Raw genomic sequence first — 19,119 nt, 5'->3', positions numbered from 1 at the left:
ATAATAAAACAAACACGATGACTTTTATCTTTGACTTATAAGTTAGCAAGATGATATAAATTAAAAACCAATCAAATGAAAGCAAAATAAATTTCGATTTCATTTGATACTTTAACCATATTTTTTTTACCGTTAGCAAAAACAAATTAAATAAATAGTTTTTCTGAAATTTTACCAAAGTCAATTTATAGTCACAAAATAATTCACTGTTTCTTGCATTACACTGCAAAAAGAAGCACTGCAGTAATATTGATAAATAATAATATTCTAGAAAACATACATTGCCAGGTAAAAAGGTAAATAATATTTTATACTTATTTACAGAACACAATTTGACAATCTCACGCGAACCATGTTTGTGGCAAAACAATTTTGTTTATCAGAATCACGATAAATGTGGAACGAATTTAAATATCCTGTCAGTGGAAATGCTATTTCCATTTATTATACTATTTTATTTGCGTACTTATGTAGATACAAGTGTGGTTAAACGTGGCATATTATTCTTTATGTACCTTTGTGTGTACTGAGCTTGGTTATATGGTGTTCAAAAATGTGCACGGTTTATTCTGCTGGATTTTTCGTGGGGTTGATTTCTCCACTACTCTTGTAGAGTAAATATCATTTTATACTTTTTAACATCCTGAACATCACATTAACTTATCAAGGTCGTTTGCCGTCGCAAATGCTTGACAAAAACTTCTTAACGTAGGTAATACTTATACTAGTCCTCACCCCTACTTTTTGTATCCAGCAAAATCTCTCTAGTTGGCTGAGGTTAAAAACTCCAGAAGCCTGTGGGCTATAAGATTGTAGGTTTTTGCAAATACCCGGAACGTAACGTGAAAATTGTATTTGGATATTTCTTTATTCCAATCAACTATAATTTAATATGAGTAGTAATACGTAATAGCATGAGCTTAGTGCACAATATTTGGTTGCATTTTGGTATAATTATGATATTACTGTGTATACTTAGTAGAAAGGTAAATTGATACTGTTTCGTGCTCCAAGATGCCATTAAGGTACAACGTGATTTTGCTTCGAGAGCGTAAATAAATCAGGTGATTTCCTTTGGTCTCAGATTGCAATAGTGCATTAGTAGCAGCCAAGATCGATGATGGGTAATATTTTGTTCGATGCTTTTTCATTGTTGTTTTTATATTGATCTTAAAAGGACTACTCGATTTTTTATTTATTTAAAAAAATAGAAGCAGTAGAAATTGGTTTATCATATATCAGTCTAGGCTAATGTTAAAAAGTTTTAGGAATTTTATCCGCAAATAACAAAATAATCTCATTTAGATATATATTTTTAACTGAACTAAAACAAACATTCTCAGCAGGAAAGACGTTAAATTAAAAAAGGCTCTTCATAATTCATTCAAAATCCTTTGTTTAGTAATACACTAGGCACACTAAAGCAAAAACGAGTTATTCAAAAGAAACTTCCAAGTATTCACCGCCTGTCACTTACAACGGCAGTCTTAGAACTTACTTTATTACTTGTGCTGATGAACTATCGACTAATTGCCACTAAACCCTACTTTATGTACTGTTGCGTCGTCAAACTTTTACTGCTAGTATATGGGTCGCCAGTTGTGTTATTGCGGTCAGGTGAAATTAAAATGATGAATGGACAAATGAACCTAAAGATAATTTTCCTTTGGCGTCATTTGTCGGAGTAATGTTTCCTTTTTTGTAAATTGTGAGTTCGAATTTGGTCCTTTGATCCGTGGCTGTTTGTAATGAAATATGGTTCTGATTTTTCTGTCAGACTCCTACAGTTTGGTATTTAAATGTATAAAAAATAGAATCAACTTGAATAAATACATTATAAATAGATATAATATATAATTATATTTGATTTTGCAAAACATTTCTAAATAGAGGTTTTAAATTATCGCTGTTTAGTTTATCAAAAGTATCATTAAGTTATAGTTTTAATAGAATCTGATAAATCAATCAATCTTAATGAAACTAGAGTACTTCAGATAGTTTGAACTGGAGTCAGACAAAACAGAAATCTATTTAGTTGGCAACATAACTTGATTTATCAAGACTGAACTAACTTTGACTTGCTGAGGAGTTGCTAAGAGAGAAATAACGAGGTGATCGTTATTTGTAGGTAGAGTTTATATTAATGGAAGTGCTTGGAGCAGAAGTAAGATGGTACTCTTATGAACTATGCGTAGGAATCCATTATAACTAAAATAGAATTTGTCTATCTATAAGACAGAACGCAGTAGTGAATGTCTGCTAATGAATCGGCATGAATAAAATTTAAATTAGTAATTAAATAAAAAAATTAAAAAAAAACTTTTATTTTATCTTTATTTTAGTTTTAAGTTAGTTTTTATTCCTTTTTGCGTATTTTTAAGTTGTAAATAATGTGTAATCTTAATAATTTACTTCGAATAAATTTAGGAATTATGTTCTCTTTATAAAAGTCGTTAAAACATTGCTGAATCATTTGTATTTCCTTTTTTTCTATAATGGTAAATGGTCCACATTTTACTAAAGATGATAATACAAAGCCAGTATTTCTTTAACAAAAGTTTTCCTTTATCCTTGGAACTAAAGTAAAACTTTTTGAATCCAGCAATCAAAATCACACCACTCTTTTGAAAATGTTTCTTTTGTTACCAACTTTAAATTCGTCCACAATTCCAATTGGTTGGAATGCTGCTGAAACTAGCTCACGTTTTAAATTGCTGTTTGCATTTGATGTTCAGTCACTATTTTTATTCAATTACGACGATTTCAAACTTTGTTTTTTCTTATTTTACCACGTATGGTTACAATGACGTCAGAGTTTAGGATTTTATGAGGTATCTTTGTTATGGTCCTTATATTATTACCTAATTGGTCCTTACGTAATTGGTCCTTTCATCCAATTTTTTTGAGAAGAACCCCTATCGTATCTTATTATAAGAGGAGTCTGAAGACTCTATCTCAAATATAGTTAGTTACTCACAACACATCGAAAAGATTAATCCAGATAACTGAACTGTAGTCAATCAAATTATAACTTATACTTGGGTAATATTTTGGTAACTAAGCAGTTAGTCTGTACACAGCGAGCCCCTTGTGGCATTCCTCGGAGAAATCAGCCGCGACGTCGATATGACTTATAAATTATTTATAGACATTATGAACGGGATGCATCTTTTCGGTATTGATTAATAGGAGTGAAAAATTCAGATGAAGATACCAATTATTTTCTTTAATCGACTCACAAAAGTAAAGGTAAGTACCGTAAACAATAATACGAACTTAATTTAATAGAACGCCAAAATTATTACTCAGCTCCTGATAATTATGACTAAAAGGGTCAGCTTTTTGCATGAACACCTATTTAATTAAGTAGGGACACATGTTAAACCCGTTTCACAAAACATTTTCACTAATTTAAACACTCGAGTGAAGTCCGCGAAATAATAAACAACCTGAGACCCCGCATCGGACGTGGCGGACGTAATTCCGACCCTAGCGTCCGATTGTTTGAACAGGACACGCGTTTTTGCGAAAGCTCTGCTCCCAGAATGTTCTGGAACCCTCAAACCTTATCCGTCCGGTTTCCCCTCTTATCTACGGATACCTTTCGGATCCGGATATTCCGTTTCAGCTGTTTTGCTTGAAAGCCGCGACGTTTGATGTCTTTGGATTTTTTGACGTTTCTTTATAATGGTTATTTAATTACTTTTTTCAGTATTTCTTTTTTCGTGTAGCAGTTGAATTCTTTTTTGTGTGCTTTTGCCATTTTTATTGGCAGGAGGAAAATTGTTAGCTGTTACGCTTGAAAGGTTGTTTTTATAAAAATCTTAACGAAAACTTTACAAAAGATTTTGTGATGTAATAAAAATACGTTGTATATTAATATTAAATGGTTTTTACAACCAAGTGGACATCAAAAAGTAATATTATACAAATTAAATGCAGCTGAAATATCATACAGTAGATGAGGACTGCCCAACACGTTGCGGGGACTCTGGCTCGAAAGGCTGGAGTAGGAACGGGGTGGTTTTAGTCAGTAAGAATCTGACACTCCCTCTCGTCTCGCCCAAGGTGGGAGAAGTCATTGGATGATTTTCCGACCTCAAAAAAAGCATTACTACTTATATACAAAAAATATTTTTGTTTCAAACGAGTACACTATCAGAGCAGCCTTTCTATAATACTTACAATGATATGTAATCCTCACAATGAATGTGTAGTTTGTGTAAAACATCTTCTCGTAACAAAATAAACTCTTATTCTAGCATTTGTCTTGAGTTTCTATTATTACTGAACCCATTTATTCGGCACAATTCCTAGCCGAGTGCATTTCGGTGCAGGGCATAAAAATTGCAGGGCCTTCTCGAGCTAGCTTTCAACAAATTTAGCCACATGAGTGCTATTTTTGTCGACCACTTATTGAGACGAAGCTGATGTTATGAAATATTTGAAGAAAATGTTGATAGTGTACTGAATTTTAGATTTTTGGAAATGTTAAAGTAAACTTTGGTGGTTATGCAATACAAAGTTTCAACAAGGTAGCTAGTTAAGGTAATTTAAATGAACTGAAGTTAATTTAAATGAACTGTAGTTAATTTAAATGAACTGATGTTGATTTAAATGAAGCGAAGTTAACTTAAATGAACTGAAATATTATCTGGTAAAATAATTTAATTGTCACTTATTTAATTTTATGTACTCGCATTCATAATAATTCCTCGAATTGAAACCTTTACATACGAAATGTTGGAAATTCGGGGCACAAATTCCCAACTGAACTTGGAACAAGGAGGAAAGACGAAAATTTCAGGAATCCGATAAACAGTTAAAAATAGATAACTGGAACTCGTTATCAGAAAACGTTGCGAAGAAACAACCTCGACGAAGATGTTTTTACAGTTCTTTCAGTTTCCTTAACGAAGTTTCCACCCTTAAAACTTTGTAAGGCTCTTTAGTTATGATATGAATCTTATATTAATTTCTTATATTGGTTTTACTTGCATTTTATACAAAGAGACTTTCAATAAAAAGTATGTACTTTCATTTCCTAAAAATAATTAAATATGTTTCAAGCGTTTCGTTTCAGGGCCAGAAAATACCATAATCAAATGATTATGCATAACATAATAAGCATAATCAACTGATTATGCATAATTCATAATGCTTGTTATATTATGCATAATCAACTGATTATGGTTAAAACTTGGTAGGTAATCTTAATATCACAGGTGTCAACACTACTTCGTTCACTACCCAGCGACAATGTCCATATTTTGTAAGAGGTTTAAAGAGGATTTCATAGCACCAAAGTCCATTTAAGAGGAAATTGTGTAGTCACTCTAAAGTTTACGATCCCTCCCATCGTCTGGTTCACCTATTTAATTAAAGAGTTAACCAACAGGACGCTAATGTTTAGAAATATGGTCTATAAACGGGTAGTTCTTGGAAATTGCAGTGTTTAACCTCCTTGGTTAAAGGTTCTCTTGGATTAAACTTACTTAAAATGAAGTTCAACAGAGCATTGCTTTAGTATCGTTTGCTGTGAAAACATTTTTGATAACATTGAAAACTCCTGACACATAAATTAAAATAATTTTGTTATAACTTTCGTGAGACATACGAAATTAATTATTATGTTATCAGCTTACTCACGTAACTGTTTTACGAGGAACTCGACTAGTTTCAAGGCATGCTAGAGGCTCATATTCATGAACAACATTCCGGGAAACATGAGGCGACGATTGTCACGCTGCAAGGCGACTCGAGTCTGCTCTGGAATCACATAGAATCTAGTATGGCTTGAAACTAGTCGTGATCTTCGTCAAAGAGTTGCGCGAGGAAGTCGATAATATAATGATTAATTTATGAATAAAAAAAAATATATTATTAGTAGCACGGAGTTTAGATTTGTGAAAGACTCACAGCTTACTTAGGTAACTGGTGGGTGTACCATCAATGCTGATTTGAAGGTGTCAATGTGATGATAAATATAGAATAACTTTCTTCAAAATTGACATCTATATCATTTAAGTTAACACCTACGTAATATTCGGCTAGGAAGTTTCTAACTTGTTAACAATTCTGTGCCTAACAGAGACATCTTGTCAAGCCATTCTCAAACTTATGTCAAAGGAACAAGATTAGCTTTTGTTAGATATAAATAGCTCAAAGTTATTGTTGCTGAGAGTAGCTATAATGTTTTAATCGAATTTTCATTATATGAGCCATTAGCTGGCTTTGTTATATGACTTTAATGCGGGCCCTTCAGAATTTCGTATCAAGAATATAATAGACTCTCTTACATTGTAATAGAGTACATTTATTGAATGGGCAATGATTGTTTAAGGCTTATGTACTAAGTTACTAAGTTAGTGTGGATTTTGACGAGAATTCGAAGCTTATCACCAAGCTTTGAGGGCTTAGTACGAGTTTGTTTTACGTTTAACGAGATCGAAACGAAAACGCGTTCGGAGGTCTGATTCGTTGTTCCATTCGTGCCGGCCAATCAGAGCGTCGAACTTTCTATTCGTTTTTGTTTAACGTAAAGTAAACTTGTACTAAGGGTATTGAACATTATTGTTTTAAGTTATAAATTGGTTGGTCACAAAAAAGAGAGAAAAACAGTTCTCTTTTCTGTGGTATTATTAAATGACAAATTAGTTTGGAAAACAACAGTGTTGACATCAGACATCATCTTTATGCTTTCCGTTATTAATATGTAACATATTATGTAACTACAATACCAAATATGGTCGTTATAATAAATCCCTCCGTAGGATGAAAGACTTTCGTTGCGTGTTTAAAATTTTCATATAAAAATGTAAAATTAATAATTATCCAGTAGCAAAATGAATTTTACCTTCATTATTTAATTACCATACAGAAAGTGCTATAATATTTTAATGTAATAATTGTCACTCACATTTATGTATTATTATAAGATAAACAACTGTCCAGCCGATTTAAAACCTTTTTGCATTTTAAATTGGACTGAATATTTATTGAGAGCGGAAGAGTGCTTATTTTAATGGAATTTAAAATGTTAATGAAAATCGGATGAATAATCCGTTGGATACTTTTAAATAAAGAATTTCTTTTAAAAGGGGAGAAAGGTAAGTTAGTATACAAATGTAAAGAAATATTTAGAAGTGAAAATTAATTATATTGCAATACTAGCGTCTGCCAGCGGCTTCGTCCACGTTCTCGTGGGATGAAAAGTATCATACACGTCAGCTCATACCCTATCTGCATACCAAATTTTATCAAAGTATGTTGAGTAGTTTTAGCGTAATTGACGAACAAACACCAAAACAAATAAATTTACACATTTATAACATGATTGTAATGAGGCATTATGCGCCATAATGTGCATCTCTGGCTACCCTTCGGGGATAAAAGGCTTGACGATATTTATTTGACGATTTAGTTAAGACATTTAACTGTAAATAGCAACATCAGGCAACGTCACGCCTTTCATCCCCAATGGGATATATAAAAAGGGGATTTTCTGTAAACGATAGGTCGATTTTTGTTATTAAACTACCTTACTATAGTACACATTAAATTAAACACTGAAAGTAATTTTACTATATATCATGAGATCAAAGACTAAACTAAAAGTTGTTTTTATTAAATGAAATCAACTTTTCTTTTCAGGCAAAAACTGCACTTAATACTTTCAATACCCATACACTTTTATTGAATTTCCCTTGCAGCTGTGTTTGAGAACTTTCCAAGAGACTAGTAATGAAACTGAGAAACGTACCGAGGTTCTACATCTGGCTAGTACCTAGATATTTTATTGATCGTTTAAAAATAACTTATTTTGGGCACTATGCCAAAGTCTTTAGATTTGAATTTCGAGTAATTTCAATGTGAAATTCCGTTGGGTATTGTAAAATGTTTTTGGTAGGTTGAGTTTATATAAAATTTATGATTGAAGAGAAAATTCTAGATTGGTAAGTAAAAATGTTTAAGCATATTTCAAAGGACCTATAAGGAAATAATAAATATTTCTTGAAATTGAATGTACCTATAGAACTATAAATCAAAAATATTCCAAAACATTCAAAGGCAAACCAAAAACCAATCTAAAGTTTAAACATTTTTTTTAGTCAGTAAGAGTCTGACACTCCCTCTCGCTTCGCCCAAAGCGGGAGAAGTTAAAAAAAGGCCTAAACAATTTAAGGTACAAAACAACTTCAAAATTTCATACCTGTGCGTGTAGTAGAAAAAATTAATAAGAACAGAAAGCGGAGTCCGTAACAAATATAACAGCATAGCACATTGTCTGTCTTAAACTTTATTAAGTCCGAAAACGTGAGATTAAAATGCCTACCTTCAGAGTTTTTATCTCGTTATTACTTCAACTGACGTGGACTTAAAAAGGTTGATATTATACACTGGCTTTTGTATTTTGGATATTGCAGAAATGTAGGTAATTCTAGGCTTGGTACCATATTACCTAGATATTATAAAGAAGAAAAACTATCTATTAGGCGTCAAAGAGTACCTTCTCATTGACGACACGACGGGTTCGGTTTCTGCACGGAACAACTCTTTGTGTGATCTACAAATTTTTGTTTCGGGTTTGAGTGTCATGTGTATGTAAACGCACCCATAACACAGGAGAAAATATTTGTGTGTATTGTGAGAGAACTTTATATAAAAAAAAAAAAAACATTTATTGTCTTGAGCCTCGGCAACTTTTGAGTTTAATAAACAATAAAAAATATTAAACATACCATAATATCAGTCATTATGACGAGTAAAATTTTATCATACAGCTACGCAATTGAACATAAAACTCACAATAGTACTCACTCAAAATTTTAAGGTAAAATCAAGTTAGGAATCAATTCAAAAGTGGCTTCTTAAGTACCGTCTCCATAATAATCTTGCTCCCGAAGCGTCGGAGATAGCACTTAAGGTAACAGATGGGGTGGCCTTTGTTTTGCTATGGACCACTTTGTACGAGTATCGTATTTCACCAATATTGACTGCGATCAAAACGATTTCGGTGTCAAAGAAAGAAAAAAGATTCCAAGTCTCTCATAGTTGGTGAGAGTTATTGCTTTACCTACTGCGCGCCATAACGTTTGGAACGTGACATATTTGTACGTTCTGTTCTTTTCCTTAAATAGCTAAGTTCAAACAATATAATATGTGGAATACGCTACAAACAATTTTGAAACTAAGCAGCTTTTTTTTTTTTTTTTTTTTTAAGGGGAGAAAATTATCCAATCTCTTCTCCCGCCTTGGGCAAGGCGAGAGAAACTATCCCGTTCTCGAGCTGGAGCCCCCATAAACCCGCTAGTTAGCCCGCAGCTCCATATAAACTAAGCAAATAAATTAGAATTATACATGTTCTGAAATACAACAAAACTAACAGAAGTACATCAGAGAGAGACCAACAACTGCAGCATTCCAACACCAAAATACATACGTACATGTAGAAACTAACTTCACAACTTACCCAACACACACACAACATTAACATTTCGGTCCGTAGTTACGTTGTACTGCAACAACGATACGACGACAGCTAACACACCTCCGAATTTCAAACACAAACTCATTCCGCAAAAACAACTCAATACAATTCCCTTGTCTGTTACAACTAGCAGCAAACGTAGCTATCAAACTAGTTGCTATAACAAATGGACTAGGCGCTTCTAAACGCTTCCCGTCTGACCGACAATTTTGGAATAATAAATTGCTAGCTGGCTACGTTTCTATGAACACTGCATCGAAGTCCATTTATGACTATTATAAGCTATATTTAGAAACGCTTAGTCATGATTAATTTGGAGATCTGAGAGTGAAATGAATGAGTTATTGTTTGTAGTATACTGGCCATTTGTCTTTACTAGCCAACAATGAATGGACGCCACTTTTGGGCGAAGCTAACGGTCTAAGTTTCTAAAGGTCTAGGTAGATACTCGTACCTACATTGATATTTATACGTCGCCATATTTATTGAGGGAGATGAGAGTGAATTTAATTTCCGATTTCTAAATATCTACTTCGAGAGAATCTTCATTGGTTTTTGATATCGACAAAAACATCTATTTTTTATAAAAAATAAAATAACATTTTACGTAAATAGTTCGTCATTCCTTCAAAGAAAGAGATGACTAATAGCTTTTTACTCTGTTTATTAAAACCTATAAAATTATAATACGCATGCATTCTGCCAATCCTCATCTGTGGCGCTGAAACTTTTTCTTTGACGCAACATCAGAAGTACAAACTAGGACTATGACTACTACGGGACTATGGACAAGGATTGGTCTTAAAAAGCTTTACACAAATTGGAGTTGAAGGAGGGTAGGGAGGCCTTTGCCCTGCAGTGGGACGATCATGGCTGAAAACTAAAAATTGCGACACATATTTCGAATTGCTGAAATTACGGTACACAATTTGAACACGAACTTTCTCAAACATAACCACACATCTCCATTATAATAGAAGTAACAAACATACCTACATACATATTATTATGATTGTATGTAGTTTAAAACGAAACAATCTACCTTCAACTACGTTCTACTCTAACGTATATTTATGATAGCTGCGCTGAGGTCATAAACGGTTACGGCAAACCAGAATGGCTGTTTCTAGATAGGGGTTTTACAAAAGAATTTCGAGATCTAGGTAGCAATGGGTATATGTAAGAGCAACAAAATGGAGATACTATTGTTATATAGACAGATTTATCCGAATAAGATTTGATAGAGCGATTAGTTTTTTTAATATACCTCTAATAAAATATACTTCTAAAAGTCTTTTTAGGTATGGAGAATAATATTAGATAACTAGGTTTAAAAGCCCCCAAAAATTAAAAATAAAAAAACAAGCTAATGGCAGCGGTTTCACCCGCGTTCCCGTGTGATTATAAGTATTCTATCACCCAAGCAGCCTGTATACCAAAGTTGCTCATCAAAACCGTTCAGTGATTTCAATGTGATTGACGAACAAACATCTAAGGAAACAATCTTTCACATTTGTAACAGGCATTATGTGTGAAAGTTATATGCCCGAATACTCAAACGCTACTCAATTTTAAGACGCTCTTAAATGTAGTTCTGTCACTATCAATTCTTTATAAAATGACAGAGATAGCACGATATTTAAGTATAACTTTACTTAAAATTGAGTAGCGTTTGAGTGTTATAGTGCGTTTTGAAGACTCATTTTTGTTTCAACATAGGGATAGAGTTATTTCAAATTCAAAGCACAATCAACCTCTAAAAAATATTCAAAAACCATAGGTAGGTATTTTAACAGGGCCATCATTGCAATTGCACCCACTATCCAGTCTTTCAAACTCAACATAGTGTGTCAACCATGATGAATGATAGGCATCGAGTATTTGTTTCTAGTGCCTAAATTGAGAGTGATCGATGAGAGTACACACGTGACAGTGGACATTTTAGGTAGGAACTATCCAACCTATTTAAAAGGTTTCAAATTAATCATTGTATCTATAGGGTTGTCTGCGTTAGTGATATTACAAAATCTAAGTGAGTAAGTTTAAGCTGTTGGAAAATATTTTTACAATATTACTAGCTTCTGCCCGCGACTTTGTCCACGAAAAATTAAAAAAAATTGGGTTGTACTACCCCTAACATTTAGGGGGATGAAAAATAGATGTTGGCCGATTCTTATAGATACCGGATAGGCCCAAAAAACTCATCAAAATCAGTCAAGCCGTTTCGGAGGAGTATGGCAATGAAAACTGTGACACGAGTATATAAGGTGTCCTACAATTTTATCTGCGACGGCTTTAATGGGAGCTAGTGTTGTGTTTGAAGATTATGATGGTGAAGAAATTTACTACCCTGGACCAGCTAAGTCAATTTGAGAACATAAAGAAATTAAATAAACAATGACTCCACTCTGGATAGAAGTGGTTCACAAATACGCACGATTCATCGCTTCGACAAGGAAAACAATTAATAGCAATTGTAATTGAAAAAAGGTGCAACGAAGAGACAGTGAAAGAGATAGCCCAAACTTGTAATTAATAATTTAATATTGTAATTTTGAACCACAACACTTCCTCCCATTAAAGCCGTAGCAGATACTTTTAAAGCTCCTTACATATATACAATAACAATTGGCCTCAATTGACGCTCTAAAATTAATACTATACAATCGTGAAAGACATTTACTTACTTTTCTCAAAAAAGTTTAAGTGAGTAAGTACATAATAAGTATAGATTATTACTTTCTTAACATTAATAGTAAACAATGTGTTTTGACTACTTCTCTCATTAAAAAATTGATTAAAACTACACTGAATAGCACTACAATTTATTTTTAGTGTATACGAGTAACAAGTTATAAGCTCAACGAAGATAAAAACGAGGATAATACAATTATGTCACAGCAATATTAATAAAAAAACATAAAACTTGACGCTAAGTACAGTAAAGTAAACTACATCATACTTCAATTAAACTTTAAAATTCAAGGTCGTGTTATTTGCGAACGAAAGTGCGCTTGTCAAGAGTAATGAGACAATCTTATTCAATCCGTAATCAATTCAAGAGCGCCTTGTTTTGGACGTTGAGTTCCTGATTCTGCAAAACTGGATTATTATACATTCAGTATATAAAAAGGGGGCGAGAGAAGAACCAGCATCAGTTTTGTGTCAGACGTAGTCACAACAACAAATACAACAAAATGTTCGTGAAGGTAAATAAGTCTTTGATTTCATTATCAAAAAGGATAAACCATAATTATTAATAGCTTCAATCATCGAGTTCTTTTTTAAATAGCTCCGGATATAATTTCAAATTTATTATTCATGATTAGCCACGAAGATGTTTAAAAGCGAGCGTTTTACTTGAATGAATTTCGTTCAATGCTTTTAAATTTTCTATCGATGCAAATCCTATTAGAAATTTGATTGTTGAACTATTTGTTCTATATAATTTTTAGATATTTCCTCATTTATTATAATATTTATGCATTAATTTCAGTTCGTCGCACTCCTCGCTTTGATGGCTGTCGCCAACGCCAGCGACCTGTCCAGCTTCGCCTACAGCGTGGCGGACCCCTACACCGGTGACTTCAAGCACCAGATCGAGAACCGCGTGGACAACAACGTTGCTGGCCAGTACTCTCTGCTGGAGTCTGACGGCACCCGCCGCACTGTGGACTACGCCGCTGGTGCTAATGGATTCAACGCTGTCGTACGCAAGGACCCCGCTGTCATCGCCGCCGCTCCCGCCATCTCCTACGCTGCTCCTGCTATCTCTTACGCTGCTCCCGCTATCGCTGCTCCTATCTCTTACGCCTCTCCCTACGGTTTCGCCAAGTTCGGAGCTATCAGCTACGGAGCCCTCCCCTACAGCCGCTACTTGTACTAAATTACCACCTGACTTCGTTTGTAAATAAAATGTTTATGGATTTGTGACCGAACATAATGTATTTATTTTTATCCCTCTTTTGTTCCATTAACATAAAGTGTTCCATGGTTTAGTTCTATATTTATTTTATTTTATTTTATTGATTATTGACCAAAAACAGTTAAATGTTAAGGTAATAACGATAAGAAACTAAAGATAAATAGGTAAACATATAACCCACACTATTGTCCACAGATTAGTCAATTAAATGAGAAACGAAAATGAACCAAATACCCTGTACACTCTAAAACGATTAACTGTAGAAAGTTAATGAATGTCAAAGTAAATTTTCATAGCGTTTCCTGTACTAGCACACTTTGTTGACACACCGAACATAGATCCATTTACCAATTAATTTGCCATTCCCTTTGTTACAAAGGCTCCAAGTCGACGGTGTATTTTAAATACGAACTATTTTGCTATTGACGTTGATAGTAGTATCGAGTTTGTACATTTTAATGGCTGCATCGATACGGTATCATTGCCTTTACCAGTTCAAGTGTTTTTCTAATACTGCTCTATCTCGATTCGTGATATCTGCTTTGGGACCTTTGAGAATAGAGAGGAAAAATAAAATAAATGTAAGAGGAAAGGTGTTTGTGATTCCTAGATTCAATCTTTGTTACAAATAGAGCATTGTCTCTTTATATATACGGTTGATTCTTAGTTGTTTTGATTAATCTGGTTGTGGTTCAGTTTAAAATGATCACTAGCATTGTTCTCCTCAGAGTGAAGACTATTTATAGTGCCAACGACCTATTTTCTGCTCAGAACGTTTGCTGTGACATTCAACTGTAAATAATTGTTCTTCGTCTATTTTAATTATCAAAGGTATTTTGTAGATAATTAAGGAGTACAACCAAAACAATTTGCTTTCGGCTCCAGAGTAAGTTGTTTTTTGTTTGTGTGAGTTTTGTACTAGTTTTGAAGTATTTTTCATTACGTTATTACTTACTTTCATTACAATAATGGTCAATGGTCATATAAGGACCACGATGAAGAATGGTCTACGTTTTACTTATTACCAAAATCTGAGTGTGGAGTTGCCTCTAGTGTACATAACATATCGACGCTGGAAAGGCAAAATGTATTAACCGCCATTATGTGAATTGTTCAGTAGAGCGATTTGAAGTTTCAAATTTTGCAAAAAAAATCATAACTAATTAATTACTGGAGCTTTTTTATTGAAACTCAAAATAGTTATTACGAATAACGTTTACTATGAAATGTAATAATAGAAAATAATGTAAGTGTCTTCGTGTCCAAGATTTTGGAGTTAATACAATGCAGGCCATAATCTTGGTTAGGTAAAATTGACTTAAGTCAGTTGACCGTACTCACCGTGTCCAGGTAAAACATGTTTTAACGAACAAAAAGCGTCATAAATGAGCTAGATAAAATGTGTTATATTCTGTACAGCATACTAACACGTCTAAGTAAAATGTTTTATCAGGCCCGGTCAAGTCAGACCATGAAAACTAAAATGTCTTATCTTGCATTAAGCTAAAGTTTTCGCTGGGCTTTAAGTATTATCTCACAATATTAATGAATAATGGAAGTTACGGGTAAAACTAAATAACGCAAAAAAAATTTTTAAAAGGACTTTTCATCGCAAAATGAAGAAAAAATATAAAGCACTTACTTCTGAGATCAATCAGTCTTAAAAAAACCGGCCAAGTGCGAGTCAGACTCGCCCATGAGGGGTTCCGTAGCAGCAAGTAGATGGCATAATATAAAAGTCATAAAATAACTTCGTTATACATAGTGTTTGTATGAACGACAAAGTTATATTTGCGTTTTTTGAAAATGCACTTTTTTATTACGTTTGATGGGTCGACGTTTAGCCGCTATCTTGCCTGGTGGTAAGTGATGACGCGGCCTACGATGGAGCACGTCTGCCCATAACCAACCTATTCACTCGGGCCTTGAAAACACCCAGGTTATACCCATCAGGAAACACAGACTCCGGCAAAGAATCCCACTCTCTAACAGTTCGCACATGGAAGCTTGGAGTGAAGCGCTTTGTGCGAGTGGGTGGGATATCTACCATGAAACGGTGACGCCTCGCCGATTGTCTTGTGGTTCGATGATGAAAAGGACTCGGGGGAATCAAGTTGTGCAATTCCCCCACACACTCTCCGAAATGTATCTGGTAAAAAACGGAAAGGCTTGCAACCTTGCGCCTGTGTTCAAGGCTTTGAAGCCGGGCCTCTACAAGCGCATCATCATTGATGAGCTTCTTGGCACGCTTTTCGATGTTTTCTAGCGCTTTGATCTGGCATTTAGCCGAGCCGTCCCAAAGGTGAGAACAGTAATCCATACAAGACCGAACCTGCGCTTGGTACAGGCTCAGCAGTTGTTTCGGTGTGAAGTACCGTCTCACCCACCAGAGAATACCCAACTTTCTACCAGCCAGATGCGCCTTCGACTCTATATAAGAGCCGAAGTTTAGTGTAAGCGATAAAGTTACGCCCAGAAGCTCAAGATGATCCGATCCGCACGCACGGGTCTGGTTCTGGTCGGGCGGCGAGCTACCCTTGCTCGCCAACCGCAGACCCGCACTTACGGTGGCCGGAGATCGTCCTGCGATCTCCGACGCCCGGAGTGTCTCACTTGACGGCTGGGACGTGAGGAGGTTTGTTCTCTCACGCGCCCCGCCTTCTCCGTAGCTAGCATGACTGCTTCGCAAAAGGTGGAGACGGCATCCCAGTCCCCTTCGCTCCGCACCATGGCCTGAACCAGTGCCGGGCACGAGAGGTCACCGTCGCCGACCACATCCCTGAGGACTTGGCGGTGCTCAGCCCATACAGGACACACCGCCACCGTTCACGGACGAGTTCTATTAGTATTATTTCTGAAAAAGTAATAATGATATCTCGTTAAACCAATTTTCTTTGAAAGTTTCAAATGAAAACAGCATATATATTTTTTTTTTAGTTTTGTCCCTCCCATATTTTAAATGTTAGAGAGGGGGACACTCATTTTTCCACTTTGGAAACGTCTATCTTTCAAACAATTGATTTTAACGAAAAATGGTTTTAGGAACCTTAATGTCTTTTTTAAAGTATTATCGATAGACACCCATCACGAATAGGTTAAAACTTTTTGAATCAGTTCCATGTATGGGGTGCCCCTTTTAATTTATTAATTGTTATTCGAAATCCAAATAGCGGTTACCAGAATACATCAACCTACAAAGTTTCAACTATGTAGGCCCAACAGTTTTGCCATTTTGGTACGGAACATGGAAAGGCAATACTTTTAAGTATACCTAGTAGAGATCAAATATCACAAGTTAATAGGTATACTTGTACTTAGACTTATACTAATCAAATACAAAATGAAAAACAATCAGACTTTGGAAACATATTCAAGACATAGATAACATGAAACTTCATCAACATCTTTTGTATCAGTATTAATCTTATAAGTGTAAAATATAATCTCACTTAATCTTATATTGAAATAATGACTGCCTCCTTAGCCGAGTGGTTGCAAGTGCGATTACTGGGCAAGGGCAATACCCGGGTTGGGCGAATTATTGCTGGGCTTTTTTCGGTTTTTCGAAAATTTCTCAGTAATAGCATGAAATGAAATGTGTCCGATGTATGGCAATATGCTCACCTATTACATGGGACTTACAACATAAATTGTGAAAAGTGGGTGTACATTATACAGTGGCGTTACGTGGCATAATGTGCACCGCTGCCTATCCCTTCGGGGATAAAGAGCGTGACGATATAATAATAAAAAATAATCACATTTTAGAAAATTAAAAATCTTCTTCTATATCAACATCTTCTATATCAGTATCTGGTAAATTCTTTTTGGCATTACACGTTTGCAAACTAAGGTACTCCTCATATTTACGAACAGTGTATTGCGACAGCGAGCGTGAACTCCCTCGTCGACAGCGCATGGGTGACTGAAGCGCCCGCGCAACGCTCTCGGCCCTGATTAACAGCCGCGGTCTCGGTGAATGACAGTCTTGAACTACCGTCTAACCACCATAGTTTGGTATTTATCAATCTTTTTTGGGAGGGTTAACTCACAAATGCAATTAATTTTACATTAGGTAAATTAATTTAAGTGCTACAAACACATTAGAATAGCTTCAGGTAAAATTGTATTATCAACCATTTTAGTAATAAAATGTTTTGGATAAAATTGTTTTAACGTCCAAATAATTGTAACATGCAGAAAAGTAAAATGTTTTAAACGCAAAAAACATATATTTTATTTACAAGTAAATTGACTTATGTTTAGATTTTATAATAATTGCCAATCTGTAAAATGTTTTATTGCGTTACTTTTTAGAAAAATGGAAAGGTAAAGAGATTTAAAACCAATCTAGTTGTAAACTTAAGCAGGTATAAATGACTTATCAATAGTTTGTTACTATCATGTACGCTTTATGAGCCAAAGTAAAAAAATGAATGGATTTAAAACAAAAAAATATACGAAAAAGTCTAAAATCACCGATGTATTAACCGCCATCAAAGTGCTCAAATTAAGGCGAGACATAGACCATTCGAAAGAGAAAAATCAGGCGATTCCAACGGTATATATAACTCATTTTCGACCAAAGTGGCGCTTAATACATTTTGCCTTTCCAGCGTCGATATGTCTTTCCTTGTGAGCTGAATAGGTTCTTGCTGATTGAAGGTTATAACTAACTGATCAAGTTGAAGTTAAATCTCCAAGGCATCGAGGAATATCTAAATACGCAGTTCATATGTACATGCAGCAGTAGCTCAACTGGATAATCTCCTACCTCCCAACTAGTAAAGGAAAATAATAGTTTTTTTACTATCTCGTCTCGCATTTGTCCTACCGGGTTTTCTTTCAAATAAATCTCACGTGTCTAGCCACAAATTCTAAGCCTTATTACGATTTCAATAAAGTCTCATGTAATTTGAGTACAATAACGTTTCGTGGAACACCAACCGACATGTAACTTGTGGATTGTGTTTAATCCTGCTAACAGGCTTGGCAATTAGAATGAAAACGTAAGAATAAAATTTGACTTATAATGTGTTTTATATTTTTATTTGTGGAGAACTTATAATATTGCTTTCAGTTTCTCAATCGGACAATTAAGTCTTTTAAGGTCTTTTTACGAGTAGTTCTGATCGATCGTTTGTTAATTTTTACTTTTGGCGGACTTAAGTATGTTGTAGAAAAAGAACGCCCAAAATTTTGTTTTTTCTTAAGTCGTGGATTCAAATTAGGTATAAACAAATATCTAAAGTTTGATATTAATATGTACCGAAACAATACTCTGTAGATTCAGAAATATATTATGTACTATTTGCAAAATTCTTCAAACTCATTCGTGTGCGAAAAGGTTTGAATCTAGGTTTCACCACAAACTTAGCGATTTTAGGTTTCCTGAGATATGGAAAATATTTAACTATTTATTGAAAATTCTAATATTTCTTGAACAAAAATTATAAATAACGATAAGACGTTTGTTTTTGAAGAATAATATTATCTGAATTTGAAGAATAAAAGTCTGAAAAATACTATACTGAAAACCGCATTTAAATCGGTTCATTCAAAAAGCGAGATAAACGCGCTCAAACTTACATACATATGGACAGGTCAAACTGAGAACCTCCTTAATTCGAAGTCGGTTAGATACAATTATTTGACAGATATTCTTATTTCTACATACATGTATTACTACTAAGTAAGATCAAAA

The 19,119-nt window shown here is 34.4% G+C and overlaps 2 protein-coding genes across 6 annotated transcripts in view; both read left to right on the top strand.

Annotated features, from left to right (window-relative positions):
• The window catches only part of LOC118273360 (dual specificity calcium/calmodulin-dependent 3',5'-cyclic nucleotide phosphodiesterase 1), a 531,383-nt gene that overhangs the window by 24,957 nt on the left and 487,307 nt on the right, over positions 1-19,119 (top strand). The gene's annotated exons all lie outside the window — the stretch shown is intronic.
• On the top strand, positions 12,533-13,433 carry LOC118273370 (larval/pupal rigid cuticle protein 66-like). The gene is made up of 2 exons (XM_035590305.2): positions 12,533-12,699; positions 12,987-13,433. Exons 1-2 carry the CDS (start codon positions 12,688-12,690, stop codon positions 13,374-13,376), a joined length of 402 nt encoding a protein of 133 aa, XP_035446198.2. The 5' UTR covers positions 12,533-12,687; the 3' UTR covers positions 13,377-13,433.

Source organism: Spodoptera frugiperda, chromosome 1, assembly GCF_023101765.2.
Source record: "Spodoptera frugiperda isolate SF20-4 chromosome 1, AGI-APGP_CSIRO_Sfru_2.0, whole genome shotgun sequence".
Classification (NCBI taxonomy): domain Eukaryota; kingdom Metazoa; phylum Arthropoda; class Insecta; order Lepidoptera; family Noctuidae; genus Spodoptera; species Spodoptera frugiperda.
The sequence above is the reverse complement of the archived record's forward strand: the minus strand, read 5'-3'. Positions and strand labels throughout refer to the sequence as shown.